The sequence below is a fragment of the Anolis carolinensis genome, chromosome 3 (assembly GCF_035594765.1).
Source record: "Anolis carolinensis isolate JA03-04 chromosome 3, rAnoCar3.1.pri, whole genome shotgun sequence".
Lineage (NCBI taxonomy): Eukaryota > Metazoa > Chordata > Lepidosauria > Squamata > Dactyloidae > Anolis > Anolis carolinensis.
Window position 1 is genome coordinate 113,396,576 of NC_085843.1, and position 26,601 is coordinate 113,423,176.

General features: G+C 40.5%; 1 protein-coding gene and 1 long non-coding RNA gene across 5 annotated transcripts; one reads left to right on the forward strand and one right to left on the reverse strand.

Moving 5' to 3' along the window:
- The first annotated feature begins 1,591 nt into the window (after positions 1-1,591).
- nms (neuromedin S) lies at positions 1,592-13,155 on the forward strand. Its single transcript, XR_010004316.1, has 11 exons — positions 1,592-1,807; positions 3,721-3,776; positions 4,105-4,155; positions 4,617-4,676; positions 4,775-4,801; positions 4,886-4,939; positions 7,389-7,463; positions 9,063-9,098; positions 10,154-10,195; positions 12,342-12,393; positions 13,005-13,155. It is a non-coding gene; the product is annotated as a neuromedin S (long non-coding RNA).
- Positions 13,156-16,109: 2,954 nt separating this feature from the next.
- LOC100562384 (histone H2A, sperm) lies at positions 16,110-26,453 on the reverse strand. 4 transcript variants are annotated; one of them, XM_062975379.1, is made up of 3 exons: positions 26,222-26,453; positions 25,964-26,122; positions 16,110-16,720 (listed from the first exon to the last, which is right to left on the reverse strand). In XM_062975379.1, exons 2-3 carry the CDS (start codon positions 26,025-26,027, stop codon positions 16,299-16,301), a joined length of 486 nt encoding a protein of 161 aa, XP_062831449.1. In that variant the 5' UTR covers positions 26,028-26,122; positions 26,222-26,453; the 3' UTR covers positions 16,110-16,298. The 4 variants fall into 4 exon arrangements, with proteins under 4 accessions (XP_062831449.1, XP_062831448.1, XP_062831450.1 ...); XM_062975378.1 differs by having other exon boundaries at positions 25,964-26,452; XM_062975380.1 differs by lacking the exons at positions 25,964-26,122; positions 26,222-26,453 and adding an exon at positions 18,141-18,318.
- Positions 26,454-26,601: the final 148 nt, after the last annotated feature.

Here is a 26,601-nt window from a genome sequence, read left to right on the forward strand (position 1 = left end):
CTGGCTGCTCACTGGAGGATATTAGAGGCAAAGATGAAGTACTTTGGCCACATCGTGAGAAGACAGGAAAGCTTGGAAAAGATCATGATGCTGGGGAAAATCGAAAGAAAAAGGAAAAGTAGCCAGAAAAATTTTTTGGGAGGGGTTTTGAAATTTGGGGGGGGGGGTTGAACCCTTACACACACACCCCACTACAAACCTGTCAATATCTGCTTGAGATAGTGCCTGGAGGGACTCTTAATTTTTTGCATCTCATAGACTTAGCATGGGGATTTGGTTAACCAGTTAAAATTCATGAGTAAACCAGGTTTTTTTTATAACCTGAAAAATTTCGGGGGGGCGGGGGTGAACCCCTATCCCCCCCCCCTCGCTACAGGCCTGATGGTATCCTTGAAGAGACTGGCTTGACCTTGAAGGAACCTGGGGCTGTTTTGTCAAAGGCTTTCATGGCCGGAATCACAGGGTTGTTGTGTGTTTTCCGAGCTGTATGGCCATGTTCCAGAAGTATTCTCTCCTGAGGTCTGTTGGAAACTAGGTGAGGGAGGTTTATACATGTATGGAAAGTCCAGGGTGGGAGAAAGAATTCTTGACTGTTGGAGGCAAGTGTGAATATTGCAATTAATCACCTTGATTAGCCTCGAATAGAAGCCCCCGGTGGTGCAGTGGGTTAAACACTTGTGCTGGCAGGACTGATGACCTGATGGTTGGGTTGCTGACCTGAAGGTTGTTCAATTCCAACCGGAGGAGAGCACGGATGAGCTCCCTCTATCAGTTCCAGTTCCATGCCGGGACATGAGAGAAGCCTCCCACAAGGATCAAAACATCTGGGTGTCCGCTGGGCAAGGTCCTTGCAGATGGCTAATTCTCTCACACCAGAAGCGATTTGCAGTTTCTCAAGTTGCTCCTGACACACAAAAAGCATGAATAACCTGGCAGCTTCAAAGCCTTGCTGTTTCCTGCCTGCGGGTATCCTTTGTTAATTGTGTTAACTGGCCCTGATTGTTTCTTGTCTGGAATTCCCCTGTCTTCTGAGTGTTGTTCTTTATATAAAGGTAAAGGTTTTCCCCTGACGTTAAGTCCAGTCATGTCTGACTCTGGGGGTTGGTGCTCATCTCCATGTCTAAGCCGAAGAGCCGGCGTTGTCCGTAGACACCTCCAAGGTCATGTGGCCGCCATGACTGCATGGAGCGCCGTTACCTTCCCTCCGGAGCGGTACCTATTGATCTACTCACATTGGCATGTTTTCGAACTGCTAGGTTGGCAGAAGCTAGAGCTAACAGCGGCCGCTCACGCCGCTCCCGAGGTTCGAACCTGGGACCTTTCGGTACGCAAATTCAGCGGATCAGTGCTTTAACACATTTCGCCACCAGCGCTCCTGTTCTTTATATATTGTCCTGTAAATAAGTGAGCGAGAGTAAGTAAAAAAAGTAATATATTGTCCTGATTTGAGAGTTTACACCTGCAATGACTTCATGGCATGGAGCCAGGGTAGTTCAAGCGGCGCCCGAGTGCGTCAATTCACCCTTCCTTGTCTCTTTGGCGGGGGTCGCAGGCTGAAGGAGAGGGCGAGGGGCCTGCCGGACGCTGATTGGCTCTCCCGCCCTGGGGTCTCCGCCACTGGGCGCCAATGGAGACAAAAAGGCGGCGCCTCCGCTCCTCCTCTCGCCCGCGGACCCTTCGGAGGCGAAGATGGGTCTGTGCCGCCAAAGAAGCCCGGCTCCCCTGAAAGCCAGGCAGCGCCCGCCGACGCTCCCCTTCCCCTTCCTCCTCCTGCTCTCCTGCCTTTGCACCGGGCGGCACGCCTCGGGTAAGTCCTTCTACATTGGGACACCCTAAGCACATCAGGCATAGAGTTTTCTCGGCGTGATTGGTTCGGGGGAGTTTGCCACTGGGGCCGGGAGAAGGCAACTTCCATGCCATCCTTTAGGCAGGAAAGCGGGAAGGGAGGCCGACAAGGGGTACTCGGCATCACCATCTCCTCCTCCTCATCCCTTTATTTCTACATTTGCCCGCGAATCCGGGAAACTGAAACATTAAAAACATAATACTGTTAAAACTTTGAAAAGAGTACAATTCAAACCATAGGGGAGAGTTTGGGAAGAGATCGCAGCACTTCTAAGTTTGTTACCAAGAAAAGGCACCTGTTGAGAGATGATACAGGGAAAGCTGTTCCTCTGTTGGGTTGCTGTGAGTTTTCCGGGCTGCATGACCGTGTTCCAGAAGCATTCTCTCCTGACGCTTCGCCTGCATCTATAACAGGCATCCTCAGAGGTTGTGAGGTATATTGGAAACTAGGCAAGTGGGGTTTATATATCTGTGGAAGGTCCGGGGTGGGAGAAAAAACTTTTGTCTGCCCGAAGCAAGTGTGAATATTGCAACTGGCCAGCTTGATTAGCATTGAATTGGCTGTTTCCTGCCTGGGGGAATCCTTTATTGGGTGGTGTTAGCTAGTTCTGATTGATTCATGTCTGAAATTCCTCTGTTTTCTTAGTGATGTTCTTTATTTACTGTCCTGATTTTAGAGTTTTTAAAATACTTTTAAAATTGATTTTCAATGCTAATCAAGGTGATTAATTGCAACATTCACACTTGCCTCCAACAGACAGGAGTTCTTTCTCCCACCCTGGACCTTCCACAGATATATAAACCTCCCTTGCCAGGTTTCCAATATACCCCACAACCTCTGAGGCCATAGATGTGGGCAAAATGTCAGGAAAGAATGCTTTTGGAACATGGCCATACAGCCCGGAAAACTCACAGCAACCCAGTGATTCTGGCCATGAACGCCTTCCACAACACATAAATAAATAGACACTGCTTGCGACGCTCTCCAAAGTTCTGAATTAAGCATGGTCTGGTCATCTCTTTATACAAGCCTTGCCATTTAATTGACATAGAAGTGATGGTGGGGACGGAGCTATCAAAATCAAGTTACAGATAAGGAAACAAAGCACAAAAATTAACTGTGCTTAAATATGTTGTTAAAGGCTTTCATGGCCAGAATCTCTGGGTTGTTGTGAGGTTTCCGGGCTGTATGGCCATGTTCCAGAAGCATTCTCTCCTGACGTTTCACCCACATCCATGGAAGGCATCCTCAGGAGAGAAACGTCAGGAGAGAATGCTTCTGTTACATGGCCATACAGTCCGGAAAACTCACAACAACCCAGGGCTTAAATATTTGTTGTACATATTTGATTTACCTTAAGTCTACTGCGCTTTCTTTGAGAAACCCATTTGCAATTGCTTTATTACCAGTTTATTTTCCTCACCCCTTCTCAAGGATGACAACATTTTCTTTAATATTAAGCACTGACAGTGAAAATTATCCTTATTCCATGTATTATTGCAAGGGAAAGCATTGCTTTGTGCACTGGGCTATGTCAGTTGAAACAACTTTTTTTTATCCGCAGCTATGCCTGCATTTTATGAATTTTAATGTTTTACATTATGTATGTGTGTGGTTGAAATTTTGTGGTTTTTTATTGTTTCAGATTTATGTATTATATTTATGTATATATGTGGCACTTCGCTGTATTTTATTGGCCACCCCGAGTCCCTTCGGGGAGATGTTGGCAGGGTAGAAATAAAATTTATTATTATTATTGTGCTATTTGTTGTACCTGGATTTGTCTCCATTTTCTTCTTATGCTCCTGCCTTTATGCTCATTATTGAATTAAAACATTTTTACTCTATTTAAAGGCTTCTTTGCTGTTTTACAGGTTTTCCTCAACCTTTTGCTGGCTGGCTAAGTGAATCAGATATTCCTAAAAGTGAGGTACATAACTTTTTTAATGTCCTGTGCGTTTACTAGTAACAATATGAGCTCCCATGGGGAAAGTGCGTGCGATCTCTGTTATAGAGGGAAGGAGAAAGATTGTGATGGACAATCAGTTTTGGTGTGTGACTATTCCAGTCCTCAATGCCTGTTAATATAAGGATTGATTGTCACAGTTCTACATTGGCTGTAAGACCAAAAAATACTAGTGTAATGTATATATAATCTTTAGGGAATGTTATAAGCCTCACAAAATCAAGTGATAAGCTTTAGTGCAAACTACAGACTGCACTGGGCATCTGAGTTTATTTTTACATTTTTTTTGTAGAGACTGGCACTGTGTTTCAGTCAGTGGATAGAACTCTCTGACCAACCTCAGGTAAAATTGTGTTATGATTAACTTTGATTTTTATTAATATTTCTCAATGTCACCAACTGTGTGTTTCAGGGTTAGAGATAATTCATACAAACCTTTTCTACATTGCCTGAGCCACAAACAGCAACTTGGTGTATTTCTTTATATTTCTCTGTCTCACTTTAAGATGCATATCCAATTTGGTTTCTTATCTCTAGAGCAGGCATAGGCCAACTTGGGCCCTCCAGGAGTTTTGGACTTCAACTCCCACCATTCCTAACAGCCTCAGGCCCCTTCCTTTTGCCCCTCAGCCGCTTAAGCGGCTGAGGGGCAAAAGGAAGGGGCCTGAGGCTGTTAGGAATGGTGGGAGTTGAAGTCCAAAACTCCTGGAGGGCCCAAGTTGGCCCATGCCTGCTCTAGACCATATAATGATACCATCACTTCGCCTTCCATGATTATTTTCACAAACTATATCTATCTTGTAGGTCTCCAGTTCTGTTATGGATCTTTGTAACTCCATGTTTAATAGTCTGCAGATAGATGAGGTAAGATCTGAGTTATCTTTCCAAAGGAGCTACAGTATTTACCTAGTTAAGTAATCATTAAGTACTGTTTAATCTAATATCCCCATTGTCCTCACCAGGAAAACAATCAGGAAATATATAAAAGGGTAAGTATTTACATTTCTTCATCATAAATATTGTGCAACTTCGTCTAAACAGTGTAACCTACTAAAATAGCTTTCTCTGTGCAGTTTTTATTTCACTACTCCAGAGCTCAAGACCCAACTTATCCACTTAACGCTGGGGTTAGTATTTTGTCATACATTACATTATACACACAAAGTAGTCTAGAACACAGAACAGATAATTTGTCTTAAATACAATGGCATACTTAATAGCTTAAAACACATGCATGAAGTCTATTAGATTTCTCCTATGTATATGTTTTATATATGGCTTAGTTCTAAAGAGTCATCAAACTGGGTTGCTGTGACTTTTCTGGACTGAATGGCCATGCTTCAGAAGCATTCTCTCCTGATGTTTTGCCCACAACTATGGCAGGCATCCTCAGAGAACAACACTCTGAAAACAGGGGAAATCCAGACATGAAACAATCAGGGTCAGCTAACACCTCCCAACAAAGGATTCCCCCAGGCAGGAATCAGGCAGTTCTTGAAGCTGCAAGACTTTTTAATGCTAATCAAAGTGATTAATTGCAACATTCACACTTGCTTCCAACAGACAAGAGTTCTTTCTCCCACCCTGGACCTTTCACAGATATATAAACCCCACTTGCCTAGTTTCCAACAGACCTCACAACCTCTGAGGATGCCTGCCATAGATGTGGGTGAAATGTCAGGAGAGAATGCTTCTGGAACATGGCCATACAGCCCAAAAAACTTACAGCAACCCTGTGATTCCGGCCATGAAAACCTTCGACAACACAGTAATCAAACTACTTTAATAAACTTAGTGGGACGTTAGATAAGGCTATTTCTAGAATATACAAAATAGTTTGTGATGTGATAGAAACAAACTTTTAAAATATAACATGGGTTAATGCAAACTGCTGTTAAGCATTTATGAGTTTTTTGGACTACTGTATCTAATAGTTAATGATTTCATCCAAAAGGAAACTTAAGGCTATTAAATGCTTTTAATAAATAATTAATACTTTGTTGATTAAAAATGTGTGTATACATATATGGGATGATTTGTTTTATTAAAACAAATAAAATGATTGCTTTGAAATGTATTTCTACACATGAACCCCATTTAAAACAATGGTGTTTACTCACTCAACAGCATGTTAGAATGCAGCATGAGTGACCAATAGAATTGAACTGTTGTTTGCATTAACTCAGAAATAATGTGATGACTGTTGTCGAAGGCTTTCATGGATGGAATCACTGGGTTGCTGTGAGTTTTTCGGGCTGTATGGACATGTTCCAGAAGCATTCTCTCCAAACAGACAAGAGTTCTTTCTCCCAACCTGGACTTTCCACAGATACATAAATCTCACTTGCCTAGTTTCCAACAGACCTCACAACCTCTGAGGATGTCTGCCATAGATGTTCGGAGGTGTCAGCTGGCCCTGGACACAGCATATTATTTGAGAACACAGAAATACTGTATCACTCTAACAACTACCATGTCAGACTACACAGAGAAGCCATTGAAATCCACAAACATGTGGACAATTTCCCCAGAAAGGAGGAAACCATGGAAATGAACAAAATCTGGCTACCAGTACTAAAAAAAAAAAACCTCTATAACCAGGACAGTAAATAAAGAACAACACTTTGAAAACAGGGGAACTCCAGGCATGAATTAATCAGGGCCAGCGAACACCTCCCAACAAAGGATTCCCCCAGGCAGTAAGCAGCCAGACCTTGAAGCTGAAAGGCTATTCAATGCTAATCAAGGTGGCCAATTGCAACATTCACACTTGCCTCAAATAGAGAAGAGTTCTTTCTCCCACCCTGGACCTTCCACACGTATATAAACCCCACTTGCCAAGTTTCCAACATACTTCACAACCTCTGAGGATGCCTGCCATAGATGTGGGCAAAGTGTCAGGAGAGAATGCTTTTGGAACATGGCCATACAGCCTGAAAACTCACAGCAACCCAATGTGATGGCAGTTTCTAAGATAGAAGCAATTATGCATAGATATCTCATCACCTTTTGTGTAGGTCAACTCAAAGTAGAGACAGAAGTGACAAAAGCCATGGGTCAAGTCCCCAAATGAATGTGTTTGATATTTATTTCCAACTCAGTTTGGAATTTACTAGTTAGCAGGGCCGTAGCCAGAAAAAAATTTCGGGAGGGGTTTTGAAAATTTCGGGGGGGGGGGGGGGTGAACCCCTAGCACGCACCCCTCCCCACTACAAACCTGTCAATATCTGCTTGAGATAGTGCCTGGAGGGACTCTTAATGTTTTGCATCTCATAGACTTAGCATGGGGATTTAGTTAACCAGTTAAAATTCATGAGTAAACCAGGTTTTTTTTATAACCTGAAAAATTTCAGGGGGGCGGGGGTTTGAACCCCTAAAACCACACCCTCGCTACAGGCCTGCCAGTTAGGATGACCCAGCATTCTGTGCATATGTCTCTTTTGAAATACGCTTATTCATACGTTAGTAGTATAAGACTGTTAAAACCAATTGGTTTGTTGTAAGCCTTAGATATTTCCTTTTTTTGGATGTTTGTCACAATATAAAACTAGTGTTCATGATATCTCTTTGTTATAGTCTTTCCCTGTGCATCCTTTAATGAGCCTTGCTCCAAAGCTCTCGGAGAGAAGAATGAAAAGATTCCTTGATCCAGTATGCACTTATTACTTCCATAGTATTTTGTGGCACTGAAATGTCATCTCAACTGTTGTTGTCCTTTAAAAAGCCATTGTGCCAGTGTTAACACTGTGAGCTTTCGATATGGAGAAAACACCATCGCTGCCCACTCCCCTTTCCTTCTTCTCTCCTTATTTTATTTCTTTATATTTTCATTTCTTCATGACTTTCATGCAAATGTCTCTAAGGTTTTTCACAACAAAAATGCTGATGAGGCACACTAAGTTGGCATTGGTACTCAATTCTGGGCAGCATGGCATTTGAAGTTGCAAGTCTACTCCAAGCTTAACTTTAAAGGTGTTATCCAAGGTCCTGAACCATTTAAATTCCAGCTAAAGTTCCACTAACATGGAAGCTACCAACTGTTACTGGGAATGTAATGACAACATTTTCCATGCACATCTACAATATCACTGCCCAAGTAATGACCACTTCAGTTTGAAGCTTATTTACAAAACTGTTAGAATGTAGAAGTATATTGTCTTATCATTTCTACATCTTATAGAATAATTCATTGTTATTTGTGGAGCCCCCAGTGGCACAATGGGTTAAATTTTTGTGCCGGCAGGACTGCTGACTGACAGGTCAGCAGTTCAAATCTAGGGACATTGGATGAGCTCCCTCTGTCAGCTCCAGCTTCCCATGCGGGGACATGAAAGAAGCCTCCCACAAGGATGGTAAAACATTAAACATCCAGAAGTCCTCTGGGCAACATCCTTGCAGACGGCCAATTCTCTCACACCAGAAGCAACTTGCAGTTTCTCAAGTCGCTCCGACATGAAAAAAAATGCTATTTGTCATATGGAAGGAATGGTTCAATTGACTACCATCCACAAAAGGCTTGAGCGTAGACACACCTATGTAGAGTATCACAAAACATATACATCCTTTAACAGCAAATGGTAGCTATGGTGATTATTTGAAGGCTAAGAAAATACATTATTGAAGAATGTTATAATAAGGATTTAATCACAATTATAACATAATAAATTGCCATTTTATGAAGACTGTTCAAATTGCCATCCTTTATGCAGTAATGCACTGCTCTCATTGTTGAAGCACAGAGTTGTAAACTTTACTTAAAGTGTCTCTTATAATTTCACAACACTCTACTATTGAAAATGTATACATTTTTGAAAAAAAATAGGTAAAAATCCAGAATTATAAATTGTTAAGGGTATGTATCTGTGTGTGTGAGTGCATCTTTACTGCATTGTAAATTAGCATCTGCGGCTTGTGACTGGATTAAAATATCTTTTGAAAAATGTAGAGTGGCATATATAATATTCCAACAAAAATACGATTGCCCTTTCAAAAGCCAGCCCTAGAATATTATTTTTCATCTGAGCATTTGCACTGTGTTGAAGAGACTGAATTACTACATTCTCTATGTAGTAGGGTCAAAGAATGGCCTCAGCTAAACTCAAAAAGTATATTCTGTCTCTGTTTCAACATTGCCTGTATTGTGTTTTAAATGCTCCAATACACTACACAAATCTACTAAATTCCGTTGCAAGGCTGCAGTGTGCTAGCATTTGAGTAAAACGAAATTAACATTCCCATCTTTCATTGCAGGAATCGCAGGTGGCCGCTGCAGAATTCACGAAGAAGGTAGGCAAAACATGCTCATTGTGACTGACAAGGCAGGGAAGGGGAAGTCAAAGTGAGAAGGCAGCATGCTGCAAAATAAGATTAAAGAACAAAGAAGGGAAATGCATGGAGTGGCTGAAACAAGGGGTTGAGATGGATGCACGGCTGTGGAGGGTCCAGAGACCTGTCCCACTTGTTACACACCCCATGGACCCACATGGACCACAACCACACTCTCCTGGGAAACCATTAGCAATAAACATTGGCCACCTTTTAAAAATGGAGGGGGAGATGGCTGAGTTCAAAATATGTTATATAAATCATTTGAAGCCAGAACTGCACACTTGGATGGCTTCTGGGCACAACACTCCATTTTATATCATTTAAAAAAAGATGGAAGGTGCCCAGGGATGCTACTTAGAACAGAATAAAAACTAGATGTCATGAAATTCCTGAGTGGGAATTCAGATGTTGTTGAGCCAAAGTGTTTAACAGTTCTCACATTGGTGTGTTGGCTTTGTGAGTAGCAGTTCAAAACACATCTGGAGAGCTGCATCATTCCTCTCTTGAGCAGGGAGCAAGCCCCATTTAATTTAATGGAAACTACTTCTGGAATATAAAAGATAACACTATGTAACAAAATTTTCTGTTCCTGGTTTGAAAGTGTTATTTCCTTTTTAATTGTGCGGTACTTACTCTGAAAGTAGTTGTTATACTTCAGAAACTTTGTTTTTGTGGCTGTCATTTTAAACCTTTCATGTGCCATTCTTAACCTTTTGTGCAAACTGCAAAAAAAAAAAAGGTTTAGCAGTTCAATAATTTTCCCCATGTTTTTGTGATACAACCAATTAGGAAATGACATTTTATAACCAAGAAATAAAAATCATTTTACAAGGTGTAATATTCTGTACCTCTCTTGCTGAGAGGACAGTTCTTTGTACTCTGCTTGCTGTGGGATCAGTTTCCTTCCCTGATCTGTGTTTTACTGTTTCCATGTTATACCCCAGTATGTAGATAAACAAGTGCTAGTCTATGTCAAGGAAGCTAAGTCTACTTTTGTTTCTTTTATTTTACAGGATGGTTTGGATCCCTTGGGGCGACCCTTTTTCCTTTTTCGGGTATCTAATTTTTCTCTTCCCTTTGAAAACAACTTCCTTACACCTTCAGCCACACATAGAGCTCTTTGCATACACATTAAAACATATTAAAACTAGGGAGTTCTTTTTCAAACACCCTGTATAATGATAGCACGAAGACTCCACTTTGGCCCCTTCCACACAACTAAATAAAATCCCACATTATTTGTTTTGAACTGGAATATATGGCAGTGTGGACTCAGATAACCCAGTACAAAGCAGATACTGTGGGATTTTCTGCCTTGATATTCTAGGTTATATGACTGTGTGGAAGGGCTCTTAGACTGCCATTCCTACATTTGAAGAAATCCAGGCGTTTGTAGTTTGGTTAAGCAGTGCTAAAAATTCTAGGGGTCTAAGCTGCAAACCCCAGGAATTTTGTAGGATGGAATCATGGCAATTAAAATAGATTAGTGGTGCTAAAATTGTGAAAGGACCCACAGACCTGATTCTTATTGGTTAGTCCAAAGTAGCCTTATTAAACCAACAGTTACTGGTAAGTAACGTGTCAACATGTAGATAAATCTACTGATTCAACAAGTCAACTTCAGTTAGGGCTAACAGGACATCTAAAATATCAAATTAATTTTTACTCTTGAAGAAAAAAAACCTTTGTGTTCTAAACAAACAAAAGCTCTTTGTTCAGGTCCAAATGCTCATGAGATTGTTGTATAATCATTCTCTTGGCTATGTCAAAAAAAGTTCACATTTTTTGAAGTACCCATAAAGGTTTTAGTAATATTTTTAGCACCTCTGCTAAAGCTAATCTAAACTAATAACACCAACATTTTAAAGACATTTGGCCTGCTCCTCAATATGGCCCAAAATATCTCACTTTCGAGGTAAAACTTGGCTTCATGAAAGGAATTAGGATTTTCAACAAAGGCTTTACTAGTACTACTGCATTAAGCTGAATTTCACCACAGAACATTTGCTTAGGTTACAGCTTATTCATAGCTATGGAAAAACTGAAAATAATGCAAAAAGGACCCTTTAGTTTTTCATTAATGTTTAGTTCTATTTATTTTTTTTAAAAAAGAAAATAATGACCTTTTCATGAATTCTAGTTAGACAGGATCACTTGGAAGATCAGCTCAGGAAATTTTATCATCAGTCTCAATTAGTTTATTTTCATTTGTATTTGGTTATGTCATCTCACATCTAGAATCATAAATCTGAACACTATAGTTAATTCCAACTAGAAAAATCCATTTGATCAATGGGAACTACTTATGTGTTGACTCACCAGTGATCAGTTGATTCAATGAGTTTAATCCAGTTGGGGCTAATAAAAAAAATTCAGGGCATTGGTTGGATGTATTACCATATCTAGTACACAATATTTAACTGTAGGGAGTTAATTTGACAAGAAAGCCTGAATCAGAAAAAATGTGCCAAAGATTGGTATGCTTACTCTAGTTTCTATTCCAGACACCTTTGAGATTGCAGACTAATAGATGTGCAGTTGTCCCCCTACCTTTGTAGTTTGACTTTTGTGAATTTGAGTATTCAATATGGTTTAATTTAAATGTTCTTTCTAGAAACCCCAAGCTTCTTAAGTGTGACTCTTCCTCTGGTCATGCTGGGGACCCTAAAGATTTAGAAAAAAATAAATCTCTAGCAATCTCCAATGTGATTCTATAGTCAGCTTCCACCAGAGTTAAACTACGGAGCCATTCTGGAAGTCCAAGGATTTCCTGGAGGGATGCTCTCTCAGATAAAAAAAGGGCATTTTCTTTATTCGCATTTTTAAATTTAGGGAGTATCTGAGTCCCTTCAGGGAAAGAGGGTGGGTTATAAATAAAGTATTATTATTATTATTATTATTATTACACAACATCATGCAGTGTAGAAGAAAGGCCTACATTTAAGCATAGATCAACACCCCACACCAAAATAAAAGATCAAGCATAGAGCAATTATTTTCAGCAATTATTCTGCTTTGTGACCAAATTGTGCTTTTGTGAATTCTTTCATTTCAAACCAATAACTACGTGATGCACTGACAAAACCATGTCTGCATGTGTTCTTTTCTAATGCCCACCTTGACTTGCACAGAACTCTCATTATTTCTTAGATTTAGTGCATAAACTATATTATAACGTTTGTTTGCATATTGCATTTGCAGCCTAGGAATGGAAGGACAGTGGATAATGGAGGTGAATAGGCCAAAATAAAAGGTGATTTTCATTTATCATCATGGTTGTTCTATTTGCTTATGTATATAGCAGTACTGACATCAGTAGAAGCTCCCTCCTCCCTTGAATTTGTTATGGATGTGGCTGGGGAAATGTAGTCTAAACCCAAATACTATAATTTTAATGATACTATATGTCTTAATTGTTTAAAGTCTTATATTTATATGACCAATGTCTATAAGTTGTAATTATGGATTTTATTTTTATTTATTGTGTTTTGTCTTTGATCTGTTGGTTTGATTTAATTTTCTGATTGTAAGTGTGATTGATATCATTGTTTTCTCATGTTATAAGCCACCCAGAGTCCCTCTGAGGAGAGGGGACGGGATATAAATAAATTATTATAATAATTATTATAATATTAGTTAGTTAGAGGTAATTATTATTATCTCTAACTAGATTGGATGCATACGATCAATAGGTTTTTATCATTAATGGGATGATGATTTGCCATTTGGGGAAGTCACCTTTATTTATTAAAATGCCTAAAACCACATACTCAGGATGGGATCTGCACATGAACTGTAATTCAATCTGCTCAGCAAGGCAAGATTATCTACAATGTCTTTTTAAATTTGGTGATCTTTTTCCAGGCTCTTGTGGATCCTGAAATTCTTGGCTTGGCCTCCATGCTCCATCCGTTTGTACTACAAAGTGAAATGTTGGGACTATGCTTAGCCCCTGTTTTAAGAGACATGCCTCTCTACTATATGAAATCATACACAATAAACCTGCAGCCATGAATTATGCTTGTAAATTTTCTCTCTGTGTTTGCATCTTTATCTTTAATTCATTCAAACCTTCATGTTCTTATTCGGCTGAAACCCATTTGGGAGTCTGCTGACTCACTGCCCAAAAGGAAGCCCATCAAAATGTAGATTCCCCATTGCTTAGGGGAGATTCATTCAATTTTCTCCAACCTCACTTGTAGCTTTTTAAAATTGACATGTAGACTGCTTAATAAACCCTTCACAAAGATTCACAAGTGACCCAGTCATGAGGCTATGGGTTGTATCATTTGTGACTTTCATTGACTAATTGATATCACAACACTGTACAGTCACCTTCCTTTTATATATTTTTTAGCATGATGTGGATGGGAAATACAGGCAAGTCCCCAAGTTATGAACAAGATAGGTTCTGTAAGTCTGTTCTTAAGCTGAATATCTATGTAAGTTGAAACAAGTACATTAAAGATAGATAGGTAGGTAGGTAATAGGGGTGGACAATTCTCTTAAACCCTATTCTTTTTTCCTCTTCTTCTCCTTCTCCTTCTTTTTTGATATTCAGATTTTAGTGGACCCCCAGATCCGTTTTTCAATCTGGCAACCAAAAGATTGGAGGAGCTCCAGCCCATTGATGGCAATGGGGAACTTATGAGGCTTCCCTTTCTCCTTGAACCTCTTCACACATGCCACCATAGTGCCCACCCCATGCCCTGCACTATCGAGGTTTCCTCCTCATCCCCCTCATCACATGGAGGGAAGCCTAAGCCTCAATAAGCCAGCTGGGTTCAGACTTTAAAAAGGGAGACCCGGCTATTTCTCCTTCACTCACTCTTCTTTCCTAAGCTATTTCAATCCTCAAGCCAGCTGGATTCAGGCTTTAAGGGAGGAGACCTAGCTATTTCTCCCTTCAAGCCTCAAGCCAGCTGGGTTCAGGTTTTAAGGGAGGCTTGGTTATTTCTCCCTCCACTCGCCCTTCTTTCCTAAGCTCAGGTTTTACATTGCCAGAGATGAGAGAAGCCTCTCATCCTTTCTGGGATCCTTTCTCCTTAGCTACAATCAATGAGAGAGCAGCTAGGGATGGGGTGGACCCTATGGCTAGAAAATGTGCAGAAAGTAATCTGCTTCTTTATTGCTATTTGAATCAAAAAGCAAGCCAAGCCATGCAGAGCTGTGACCGGCACCGAAAATTTAGATCACTGATCTGTCTCTCTCAGAATCCTGCTCACAACAAAAACTGGAAGCCCGTCTTGGCTAAAAGAAACATCATGTCTTTCTTCTGTTCTGATTGGCTCAGTAAGCAGGGCTCATAGGGAAACCCCATGTGGGTGCACGGGTGCCTCTCCTTGCTCCATGTGTAGCCAAAAGAAAGAGAAAGCCATCGTTTTCATCAGCCACGTGGTCTGTTGCAGCTGGGGAAAAAATCTCGAAGCCTTTCGTGTTGTTGGCACTGCCTCTTGTGACAATTCAATTTCACTTCAGGCATGGAGCCCTACTGGAAGTAGATCTACGGCCTCCGTGCTGCCCTCTTTCAGAAAGCAATTAAAAACTTACCTATGTACCCAGACATATGAAGAGCCAAATGTTTGAAGAGCTGGCTTTACCAAATAAGGGCTGCTCTATGGATATGGCTTTTAATTTTGGATAGGCTTTTAAACTATGGATATAGTTTTTAACCCATTTATTGCTGTTGTGCAAAGTGTTTTGTTTTTATTATGATTTGTTTATGATAGAACCCTTATATTGTTTATTTATTGTTCAATTTATTGCTTATTGTTTTTGAGGCATCGAATGATTTCCTTCATGTTGTAAGATATCCATAGTCCCCATGGGGAGATGGGGCAGGATATAAATAAAGTTTGATTGATTGGTTGATGATTAATGGGATCTGGCAGGCTCCATGCCTGAAGTGAAGTCGTACTAGGATGGGCAATTTTGCCTGAGTGATGAAGTCGTAGGATTCTATAGTCTGGATCTCGGCCCAGCCACAGAAATCTACTGGAAAGCCTTAGACAAGTTGGACTCAGCCTTAGAAGATGACAATGGCACTTACCGTATTCCCCTCAAGAAATATTGTCAAAAAACCAGCATTAGTTGAGAGTAATCTTGAAGGCATGTATCAGTCACAGCACTAACTGCTCCTATCTCCCAGTATCTAATTCCAGTTTAACTGCTTATCCCAGATTATCAGATAGTGGAGACATATATAATCCAGTTCAAAGCAGATAATCTGAGATCAGATTCTGGAATATAGGGCAATGTAGAAGGTGCCTAAGCGAACAGTCGGTCTAAAGCAGTGATTCCCAAACTCTGGTTCCCCAAGAATTTTGGACTTCAACTCCCAGCAGCCTGAAACACTTTGGCCAATGGTCTGAGATTCTGGGAGCTGAAGTCCAAGATATCTGGATGACCAACTTGATGTAGCAACACAGGGCCTCTGACATTTAAAAATACAGTACTTCTATATTTTGCAGTCTATACTGTTCAATGTAACCATTCAAAGGTTAGGCTGAGACTCAAAATAAAATTTCCTACCTGATTTTTAAAGTAATAATTGGCCCGTAATATTTTTAAAAATATTTTAACAGTTGCATAGCAGAGCAATGCATCAGTTCTCTCTCTTTTAGAGCCTCAAAATGGTTTGCACTCCGATTCCTTTAAGGCTGAACTATGGTACCTGCCCCTGGCATTATGGGAGCTGTACATCAAAATATTTGGAGGGAACTAGGTTACCTACTACCAGTAGTAACATGTTAGTTGTGCCCAAATAGATGTCATTTTTATTTTATTTTTATCTTACCTTTTCCCAGTATAGGGAGTCATGCTCTTTGTGGAAGGGTTTGTTTGTATAACAATATAAGTTTTTAGCACTTGGATAAATGTTTGGAGAAAGGAGCAGCTGTCCAGTACCACCCCAGAAAAGAACAGTTGAACTGTTTATGTTAAGATATACAAGTCCAAAATGCTTCTAAGTACACTAGAAAATTTGCTTTTTATTTTAACATGTAAAAATAATGGAAATTATTTTACAGTACATAAAGGTATTGTGTTATTTTACATTAGAAAGCACACAGATTGTTGCTGCGCATATAGCCCAAAGCTATGATGCTTACAAATATTATCCAAGTTCATGCCTGTGAGATAGTAAGATTTTAGCAGGCTTTAGAATTCCTGAGACCAAGTATCTTCGGCAACCACTTTCTTCCTCATAGTCTTCTTAGGGAGAAGCTGGGCATGGATATGCGGCAGAACTCCTCCTTCAGCAATGGTCACACCGTTAAATAACTGGTCTAGTTCTGGGTCATTCTTCACCGCCAGTTGGATGTGTTGTGGCAAAATCCGCTGCTTCTTGTTTGCATGAGCAGTGATGCCTGACAGTTCCACCATCTCTAAAGCCAGATATTGCAACACACCTGCAAGAAATACTGCAGCTCCAGGGCTTACTCGGTGAGCATAGTGACCCACCTTCAAGTACCGTCTGATGCGTCCCACTGGGAACACCAGGCCAGCTTTGACACTCCTGTTTTCGTGCAGAGTAAAAGCAGGCTTTGCAGGCTTCTTGCCCCGTACAGACATTATAGCCCCTATAAACAGAGAAAAATATCTCTTTAATATCACAATTTATTAGGCTTCATATCATCTAACATTTTACTAATAAAAACCAGGACAAAGTAGAATGTGGTCAAGATGGGGAAAGTTGTTAATGATAAGGAAGAAGGCACAAACTATAACAACTTGTTTTGCCTGAACCTATTGGGAAAGTCAGGATTTCACTCCCTTTTTCCCCCCACCCACCGTTTTAACTGAGTGCAAATTACTTTTTAAAAAAATTTTGAACTCACTTTGTACCAATGGAAGTAAGCTAAGGACAAAGGGAGAAAGTTGAACTGCAGAAGATTAATTGTAACTGCTCATACCAAATTGGGAGAGTTGAAAGAGAAGAATAGAGGCATAGTAGACTTCCTTGCTAGCATATTGAAAAGCTAGAATTGAAGCATGAACTTCAGAGTACAGTATTATGGTGAACCTTATTATCTAAACCACTTTCCATATGTATTAGATCACAGTAAGTGCCACATCTGGAGTTCCCAGTGGCGCAATGGGTTAAACCGCTGAGCTATGGAACTTGCTGACTGAAATGTTGGTGGTTTGAATCCAGGGAGTGGGGTGAGCTCCCACTGTTAGCACCAGCTTCTGACAACCTAGCAGTTCGAAAACATGCAAATGTGAGTAGATCAATAGGTACCGCTCCGGCAGGAAGGTAATGACACTCCATGCAGTCATGCCGGCCATGGCCACACAACCTTGGAGGCATCTACAGACAATGCTGACTCTTCGGCTTAGAAATGGAGATGAGCACCGACCCCCAGAGTCGGACACGATTAGACTTAAGATCGGGGAAAACCAAAAATGTGTTACACCCAGATCTCTGTTAGGCAAAGTCCTTAGCCTCAAATCATTAGGACCTTTTTTAAAAAATGGAGGGAAATCAAAGTATTCCCAGTGAGACTCAGGAAAAGAAACTGCCCCCCAAGCCATGTTCAGCCCTGTGCTAGGTTTACTTAATTTCTTGCATAAATATTGCTTATGTCTCTCATTACTCAAATAAACTTAGGATTTGTACATTTTATACATTTTATACAAATATAAACAAGTATCAGAATTCTTTTTTTAAATTCCCTATTTTAATATGAATGCATTTTCCCCATTAACTTGTTTAGTAGTTACTTCCTTGTAAAATAATATGAAGATGTAGGAATTGATTATACATGTGGAAATAGATGCATACAGACATAAAAACACACACCAAAATCACAAGCTTACACAGATATTATTCAGCTCAAGACAGAACAGTTAAGTTGAAGAGAAACTTACTTCTAAAACGAAGGAAAAGATTCCTTTGAACCACCACACTTGTGTCAACACAGAATATGCCTCTCTCTGAGGTTTACAGTACTAGCAGTAGAAAAGTTGCTTCCTGTCAAAAAACCAAAATATTCTAACCTTCAGATATTATCTACGTAACACCACTTAGTCATTCCCTTGGAAGAATAATTTGCCCTTAATTTTCTTTTAAGCTCCCCGTTGCAGCAATCTCATTAGATTCCTTTCAGTTGAAATCATTTCATTAACTTGATTTAATCAACCACCCAATTAGGGAGAAATGTCAATTGCTTTATCTTGCAACAGGTGAGTTACCTGCTAAATGGTAAATGTTACTGTATATTTAACCCTAGTTAATTTATATGATTCAATGCTGTTTCAAAGAGGGCACTGTAGTCACATAAATAGATATGCAATCGATAACCCTACTAAACTGCAATTCTCTTAGATATTTTGGACTTTACACCTTCTAGGTTCAGAACAACATGGCCAAATGGCCAGAAACAATCGGAGCAATAGGCTAACATCATGATTCCCAAATTTTGGTCCTCCAGGTGTTAGACCTCAATTCCCAAAAGCCCTAGCCATCTTGTCCCACAGTTGGGGATTCCAAAGATCATCTGCATTGTGGAATTAATTCAATTTGACACCACTTTAACTTTCATGGCTCAATGCAATGGAATCACGGGAGGTGTAATTTTACAAGCTACTGTATTTAGCCTACTTTGCTAAAGAATGCTGGTGCCTCACCAAATTATAACTCCCAGGATTCCATAGCATTGAGCCATGGCAGTTAAAGAATCAAACTGCATTAATTGTAAAGTTTAGATGCATCCTCAGTTGAAGTGCAAAGCATCTGGAGGAGCAAAGTTTTGGAACCACTGGTTCAACAACATATGGAGAACCAATAGGTTTGCAAAAAACTCATCTCCTTCACCTTGAACCAAAGTGATCACGTTTTGCCACTATAAGTCTCTTATTAAGATACCACCAGACAGGCCTTTTGCATATCTTAAAGGTGCTTCCTTAAATTAGCTTTGATGAGTTTTTTGTAATGCTGGCAGATTCTATAATTTAGTATGTAACCTGCTTGGATAGGTGATATATGAGGAAGATTTTAGATGCCGAGATGTAGCCAGTGACTCAAAATGAAGTTTAGATTTTGCAGGTGGAGGACAAAACATGTGTGAGTTCTGCTGCACAAAGAGCATGCTATTTATTTTTGAGGGAACTAATGCTTCTGTAGGTATTGTGGGAACCTGTGTGCACCCCCATATTCACCCTAAGTTTCTGGATACAGAAGGCTGACCTTCTGATAGGCAGAGCTTTCTGAACGATCTTAGGTAAAGGTTTTCCCCTGACCTTAAGTCTAGTCGTGTCCGACTCTGGAGGTTGGTGCTCATCTCCATTTCTAAGCCGATAGAGCCGGTATTGTCCGTAGATATCTTGAAGATCATGTGGCCGGCATGACTGCATGGAGCACCATTACCTTCCCGCCGGAGTAGTACCTATTGATCTACTCACATTTGCATGGTTTTGAACTGCTAGGTTGGCAGAAGCTGGGGCTAACAGCGGGCACTCACCCTGCTCCCTGGATTTGAATCGTTGACCTTTCAGTTAGCAAGTTCAGCAGCTCAGTGATTTAATCCGCTGCACCATGAAGGATCTTCTGATTTGGAAAAACAGAGTACACATACACAATGCACGATGACTCTACATATGCACACACTACTCCCTGATGACTCTTGAGTTCTCAAAGACTATCATAGGTGTATATAAAGCCAACAAGTCTTCACCGATAACCACAGAAGTGAACTGTTCACCTATTGTTCATGGCTAAATATGAAGAGGCTAATCAGTAGAAGGATCGTCACCGGGTAATGAACTGGCTTTAGCAAGATTGCATGGGTTAGCAGCCCCTTCTATTGATGGAGGCACTTCCCCTTCAACAAAATTACAGATATTGAAAGATATCATTGTAGTGATATAAGATAGACACAAAGCTTCATTAAACTGCAACTACATTATCCACTTAGATTGGTTCTTAGCACTTAGTAATCCATGTTTGGGACCTCAATTCTCAACATTTCTGTGAATTGTCCATATTGGCTGGGATCTCTGCTAGCTGAGAACCACTGACTTTAATAGAGCCAGTAACTGGTATTAGAGGATACCTGGTCTTCTTACACCCACCAGCATATCAATAGATACTTTCAAATTTGTCTTCCTTGCTTCTTGTTCAGACTGTCACTTTTATTTTGATGTGCTTATTGTAATTACCTGGGCTTGGCCCCATGTAAGCCGCCCTGAGTCCCTTTGGGGAGATGGAGGTGGGGTACAAAAATAAAGTTGTTGTTGTTGTTGGCCACATCAGGGACTTAGAAATGTAGGAGGGAAGGCTTGCCACTTTTCACCATCCAGGTACTAACCAGAGCTGACCCTTTTAGCTTTCAAGATCAAACAGGATCTGGTGCCAACATCTGGAGGACTGCACAGTTCATACCCTCATCCTTGGAGATTGTGCAGCAGGAGTTGGATCTTGGGGCCAGTGCAACAAAAAGCAGTTCAGAATGCAGAAGGGGTTGAATGCAGAAGGCAGTACTTGAGTCTTCCTGCCTTGAGGGGGGTTTTAAGAGTAGCCCAGAGTTCCTTTGCACTGCAGCTTCATACAGGTAAAACATTTCATATTGGTGAAATGCTATAGTTCTTTTTTTTTTTTTTTTTAAACTCAAACCACTTAGTACCAGTTAAAGTGATAAGGGGCATTATGTGAAACATACAAGAGCTGTGGCTCAAACTGCTATTCTAGGAAATGGATTAATTTTTTTAAAAAGGTGTGGGGAGGTTGTAGGGAATTTATTTATTTACAGCATTTATATTCCTTCTCACCCCGAAGGGGACTCAGGGCGGATCACATTGCACACATAAAGGCAAACATTCAATGCCTTGACATAGAACAGAGACAGAGACAAGACGCAGGCACCGGGCTGGCCTCGAACTCATGACCTCTTGGTCAGAGTGATTTGTTGATTTGTTGCAGCTAGCTTGCTTTCCAGCCTGCACCACAGAACAATCTGTAGAGTATGCATTTGTTTTAATAACTCGTTAGCAGCCGAACTTGTAGTAAGTTTTTGAATGTGGTAACTAAACATTCTGCTCTTGTTCAGAAACCACTTTTATGTTTTAACAGTAGCTTCACATTATGTATATGCCATAAAATGTGAAACCGGCACTAAGGGGATAAGACATCCAAGTGTCTCCCCCTTTTACTAGGCATGAATGAAGAATTACTGAAGCTCAAAGCTTTTCAAGGACCCTTTGCTACAATGCAACAGAAGAGGATTCTGTTCATGCTTGGGAATATTCCTTATCTGCATAATTTTCAAAAGACCTACCTGATGAGCAGGAAGGAAGAGAAAATCTCCCACAGGGATGTAAAAGCTAAAAGAACAAGTGGGTGCTTGCTTAAGACTGTAAATTTGTTAAAATTATATGACCTAGAGAAATTTGAATTTGTTTCCAAGCCCAGTCTTTAAGCAATGGATAGCAACATTGAGGATTTTTTGGAGCTAGAAGACCTTCTTCATCTGGCATCAGCTGGGTTTATTGCTTTGCAACAAGAACAAATACTAAACAACGGGTAGATGTTAATAATAGTTTGAACTCAGTGACTTCCAACCTTGGTGCTGCTAAAGGATGTGGGTGGACTTAAAGCAGGGGTCCCCAAACTTTTTAAACAGGGGGCCAGTTCACGGTCCCTCAGCCCATTGGAGGGCCGGACTATAGTTTTTAAAAAAATTATGAACAAATTCCTATGCATACTGCACAGATCTTATTTTGAAGGAAAAAAACAAAACGGGAACAAATACAGCCTCAATGTTAATAATAATAATAATAATAATAATAATAATAATAATAATAATAATAATAATAAAGAGGGTTGGAAGAGAGCCCTTGGGCCATTTAGTCCAACCCCCTTCTACCTTTGTGCACCAAAAGCACAAGTAAAGCACCCCTGACAGATGGCCACCCAGCCTCAATGTTGATGATAATAATAATAAATCGTAGTCCTAAACACAGTGTTCGTCTTGTGATTTTGTTGTCGACCGCGTTTTAGGGGATCGGGCCCTTAAGGAGAGACCCGATCTGGTCCTGAGAGAACGGACCTTGGCGAAGCCAAAAGGAGAATTACTAGCCGCAATACAACCTGAAGCCGAAATGAAGAAGGTCCGCCAAAGTTGAAGGAAAATCCGCCAAGGAGTCTTTATTGAGCAATTCAGCTGAAGAGGACTCTAGTAGCGATCATTCGGTCTACCAGGGTACCATACAATCAAAATAAAGCCATACTTATACAAAATTTCAGTCTGACAACCCTTTGAATTTCCTGCCCTGCTTCCCCGCCCATCTGATCGTTGATAGGCTAGAAGGTTGAACGAGGTGGGCTTTCGTTTCCCGCCTTGCTCCGTTGGCCCAATAGGAAGCTGCCTTTTGTCTCTACTCGGGCTAATCAGGAAAGAGAAGGCGGGAGTTATCAAAACAATGAGGTGACGGGACAGGAACTAGCGGATTAAGTCCTGCTAGACCGATTTCTAAAGGGTGCTTAATTTATTAATGGCAGCAATCAAGGGTGTCCGGGTTTCTGTCACGTATACAGATTTTAGATATGCCTTGGGGTGTCAGAGATGGAAGCAAAGATGGGTGGTGATGAGCCATATTGACAGGCTCTGCAGGGCGCCTTCCTGAGGTGTCCTGGTTTTTCCTTTGGGTGAGATATGACAATGTTTGCCTTGGGGCGAATCACCTTTAGGTCAGCAAACTCCGAATTCGGCGACTCAAGCCCTATATTGTCCATGCAATTTGAATTTGATTGGATTTAGCGGTGGCAGATTATCCTTTTGTTTTTGGGAAAGGAAGCCTGGGTCATAGGAAATGGGATAAGTTCTGGGGTTCAGGTTGAGTTCAAAATATTTCCTATTTGATTTCATGATTTGACAATTATATGAAATAAAATGAAAAATAAAATAAAGTTGGAATATAAACCATGCTGGGAAAAATACATATTTTCCGGGGATCCCAAAGAGTACAAATACATATAGGCAGATAGATAGATTTCATGGAAATAAGGGAGAATCCATAAAAGTGAGTTACATTGCATAAAGGGGAATCATGAATGATATAAACAATTGAAAATATTTGATAAGAACGAAGTTCATAACATCTGGAGAACCCAGCATGGAAATTCATAAAAGTGGAGTTTTAGCAGCATGATTTTACAATTCATGAAGTTGTTATCTCTTGCCTCAGGCTAAAAGGTCAAACACCTTTTGTGCAGAGAGTCACAGTAAACTCCAGTAAAAAGTCTCAATCACCTTCTACTATAAATATATGGAATATAGAACATAAAGTCTTGATTTTTGAACTATCTTTTACAAAGTCCTGGGGGGGGGGGGTGGTCACCTCGATCACAATTTTGTGATATGAAATCCAGCATATATATCTCGTTTGCTGTGTCATACTATGCCTTTGTGTCAATAATAATAATAATAATAATAATAATAATAATAAAGAGGGTTGGAAAAGACCCCTTGGGCCATTTAGTCCAGCCCTCTTCTGCCTTTGTGCACCAAAAGCACAAGCAAAGCACACCTTAATAATTAATTATTAATTAAATAATAATTAAAATACCATTATAAACAAGCAAAGCTTTGAAAGGTACACACGCCTTCCTCAACGGAGGAAGAGGGAGCCGCCACCGCAGGGGGCCGGATAAATGGCTTTGATGGGCTGCATGTGACCCCCGGGCCTTAGTTTGGGGACCCCTGACTTAAAGAGTTTCACCAATATGAAATATTTCAACTGTATGAAAGTACAGTGATAAGGGATATCTCCCTTTTATACAGTAAGTCTCATCACAAAATACTCTTTAAGGATGAGAATCTCAAATGTTAAGAATAAAATATTTAAGAATATGGAGAAAAAAGTTCTGCAACAAGATCTTCCTTTTTCTGCTGCCTTCTATCTTAACAAGCATTATTACCTTTTCTATTGAGAAATTTCTTTTCATGATATGGTCAAAGCATGAGAGTCCCAGTTAAGTCTTCTTGGCTTCTAGGAATTGTTCAGACGTGATTTGGTCGAAATCTGGAAAATCTGTTTCAATATACTCATTCATTACTATAATTTTATGCAAATAATCTGTAAGGAGTCAGTATGGTGTTGTGCTTGGAACATTGGGTGACCCTAGTGACCAGGGTTTAAATCCTTTTGACTATGGAAACCCACTGGATAATTTTTGGCAAGTCACATTCTCACAGCCACAGAGGAAGGGAAACTACCACCAAATAAATAATGCCAAGAAAACGCCATGATAGAGTCACTCTGATGATTAATTATTGCAGGTTCGAACTATCTGCCCATTTAACAATAGGATACTCTGCCATTATTACTATGCTCTTTATTGACTACTTAGGCTAAGAAACTACCTCTCCCATGTTGAAATATGCTGCACCTTGGCCCAGATCCGTGTTTTAGTCTTCTGTTTTTAATATTTTATGCTGTATGTTGTTTTTTATGATGGTTTTATTGATGTTGATGTTTTATTGTTGAAATATTCGCTTCACTGTTTTATTGTTGTATATGTCGGGCTTTGTCCCCATGTAAGCCGCTCCGAGTCCCTCTGGGGAGATGGGGCGGGGTATAAAAATAAAGTTATTATTATTATTATTATTATTATTATTATTATTATTATTACTCTGGAGAGTGTCTGCTCCAGCCTCCTAGCCCCCGACTGGCCCCTCAAAGACACTGGAATGACCTGCTGGTAGAGCTCCTGACGGCTAGATCAGCTGTCAGAATGTAAAAGCCATCTAAAGAGGCATCTCTTCTGGTAGGCCTACTCAGTTTTTAACTGCCTCGGGCTGCAAGGAGAGGCGGGCAAGAAATAAAATTATTATTTGATACATAACAAGATTAGTACACAGTAAACAAGATCACTATTATGCTGGCTTTTGTATTGAATCACACGTTGGACATTTCCCAAGTGTCTAGGACTACGTGATGCATCAGTGAATAATGTGCGCAGATCCGAGTAGTGTGGCCTTTTGCAGCTGACAGATGGTAATTTTGTCGGCGCAAATTGTTTCGAAGTGCTGGCCAAGATCTTTGGGCATTGCACTCAGTGGGGCAATCACCACTGGGACCATTTTTACTGGGTTGTGTCAGTCTTTGCAGTTCGATCTTTAAATCCTTGTATCACGTCAGCTTTTTTAGTTGCTTCTCGTCGATTCTGCTGTCGCCTGGTATTGTAACATCGGTGATCCATGCTTTGTTTTTTTCCACAATCGTTTTTCCACAATCGTTAGGTCAAAACTGAATTCGGAAGTCCCAGAGTAGTTCAACATGTTCATTTTCTGTAACCTTTTCAGGCTTGTGATCCCACCAGTTCTTGGTCCCAGGCAGATGGTATTTGTGGCACAAGTTCCAGTGGATCATCGGAGCAATAGTATTATGCCTCTGTTTTAGTCTGTCCACGCTCATGCTCATGTCCACCAAGCCCTGTGAGGAGTTGCCTCTGCTTGTAGTCCGTCCAGCTGAGGATGTGATCCATCATTTCGTCTGCTTCCTTGCATAGCCCACACTTGGGATCTGTAGTTGACTTTTGAATTCTGGTTTTGATGGCATGGGTTCTAGTTGCTTGTTCTTGGGCTGCAAGAATCAGGCCCTCAGTCTCAGCTTTCAAAGTCCCATTTGTGAGCAACATCCATGTTTTTTCCTTGTCAATTTTGCTCTCAATTTTTCCAGTAACTGCCCAAATTGTTTATTTATTTATTACAATATTTATATCCCGCCCTTCTCACCCAACAGGGGACTCAGGACGGCTTACAATAAAACACACATATAAAAACTGTACAATACACTATAAATCAGTTAAAAAATTAACTTACATAAGTTGTTGTTGTTACATATGCATGTGCTTTCCAAACACCTGCTGCCTCGTGGTGATTCCATGAGCTTTCTTAAAGGCAAGAGGTGGATTTGCCAGTTTCTTCCTCTCAAATACACCTCACTTGCATTTATAGCAGACTCTGTAGAAGATGCTTCAGCTGTATTCCATAAAATGAAAAATCAGCCTATTTAGCAAGCCTGGAAAAATGCCCATTTGTTATCAGGAAATCTTTGGTTGTTATACCTATGTTATGTACCTATATACCCGGGGTCAAGTAAAAATTTCACAGGCTCAAAGGGTTTCGGAAGCAGTGCTGTAAGGCAGAGCTAGACCAGATCCTGGCTGATCTTGGAAGTTTAGTAGGGTTCAGCCCGGACTAATAGCTGGGTGGCAAACCAGTAAGGGGTGTGTCTACACCAGGCATGGGCCAGCTTGGGCCCTCCAGGTGTTTTGGACTTCAACTTCCACCATTCCTAACAGCCTCAGGCCCCTTAAGCGGCTGAGGGGCAAAAGGAAAGGGCCTGAGGCTGTTAGGAATGGTGGGAGTTGAAGTCCAAAACATCTGGAGGGCCCAAGTTGGCCCATGCCTGCTACATATGAACCCAAAGAGCACCGGGTGCTGTAGGCTATATTGCA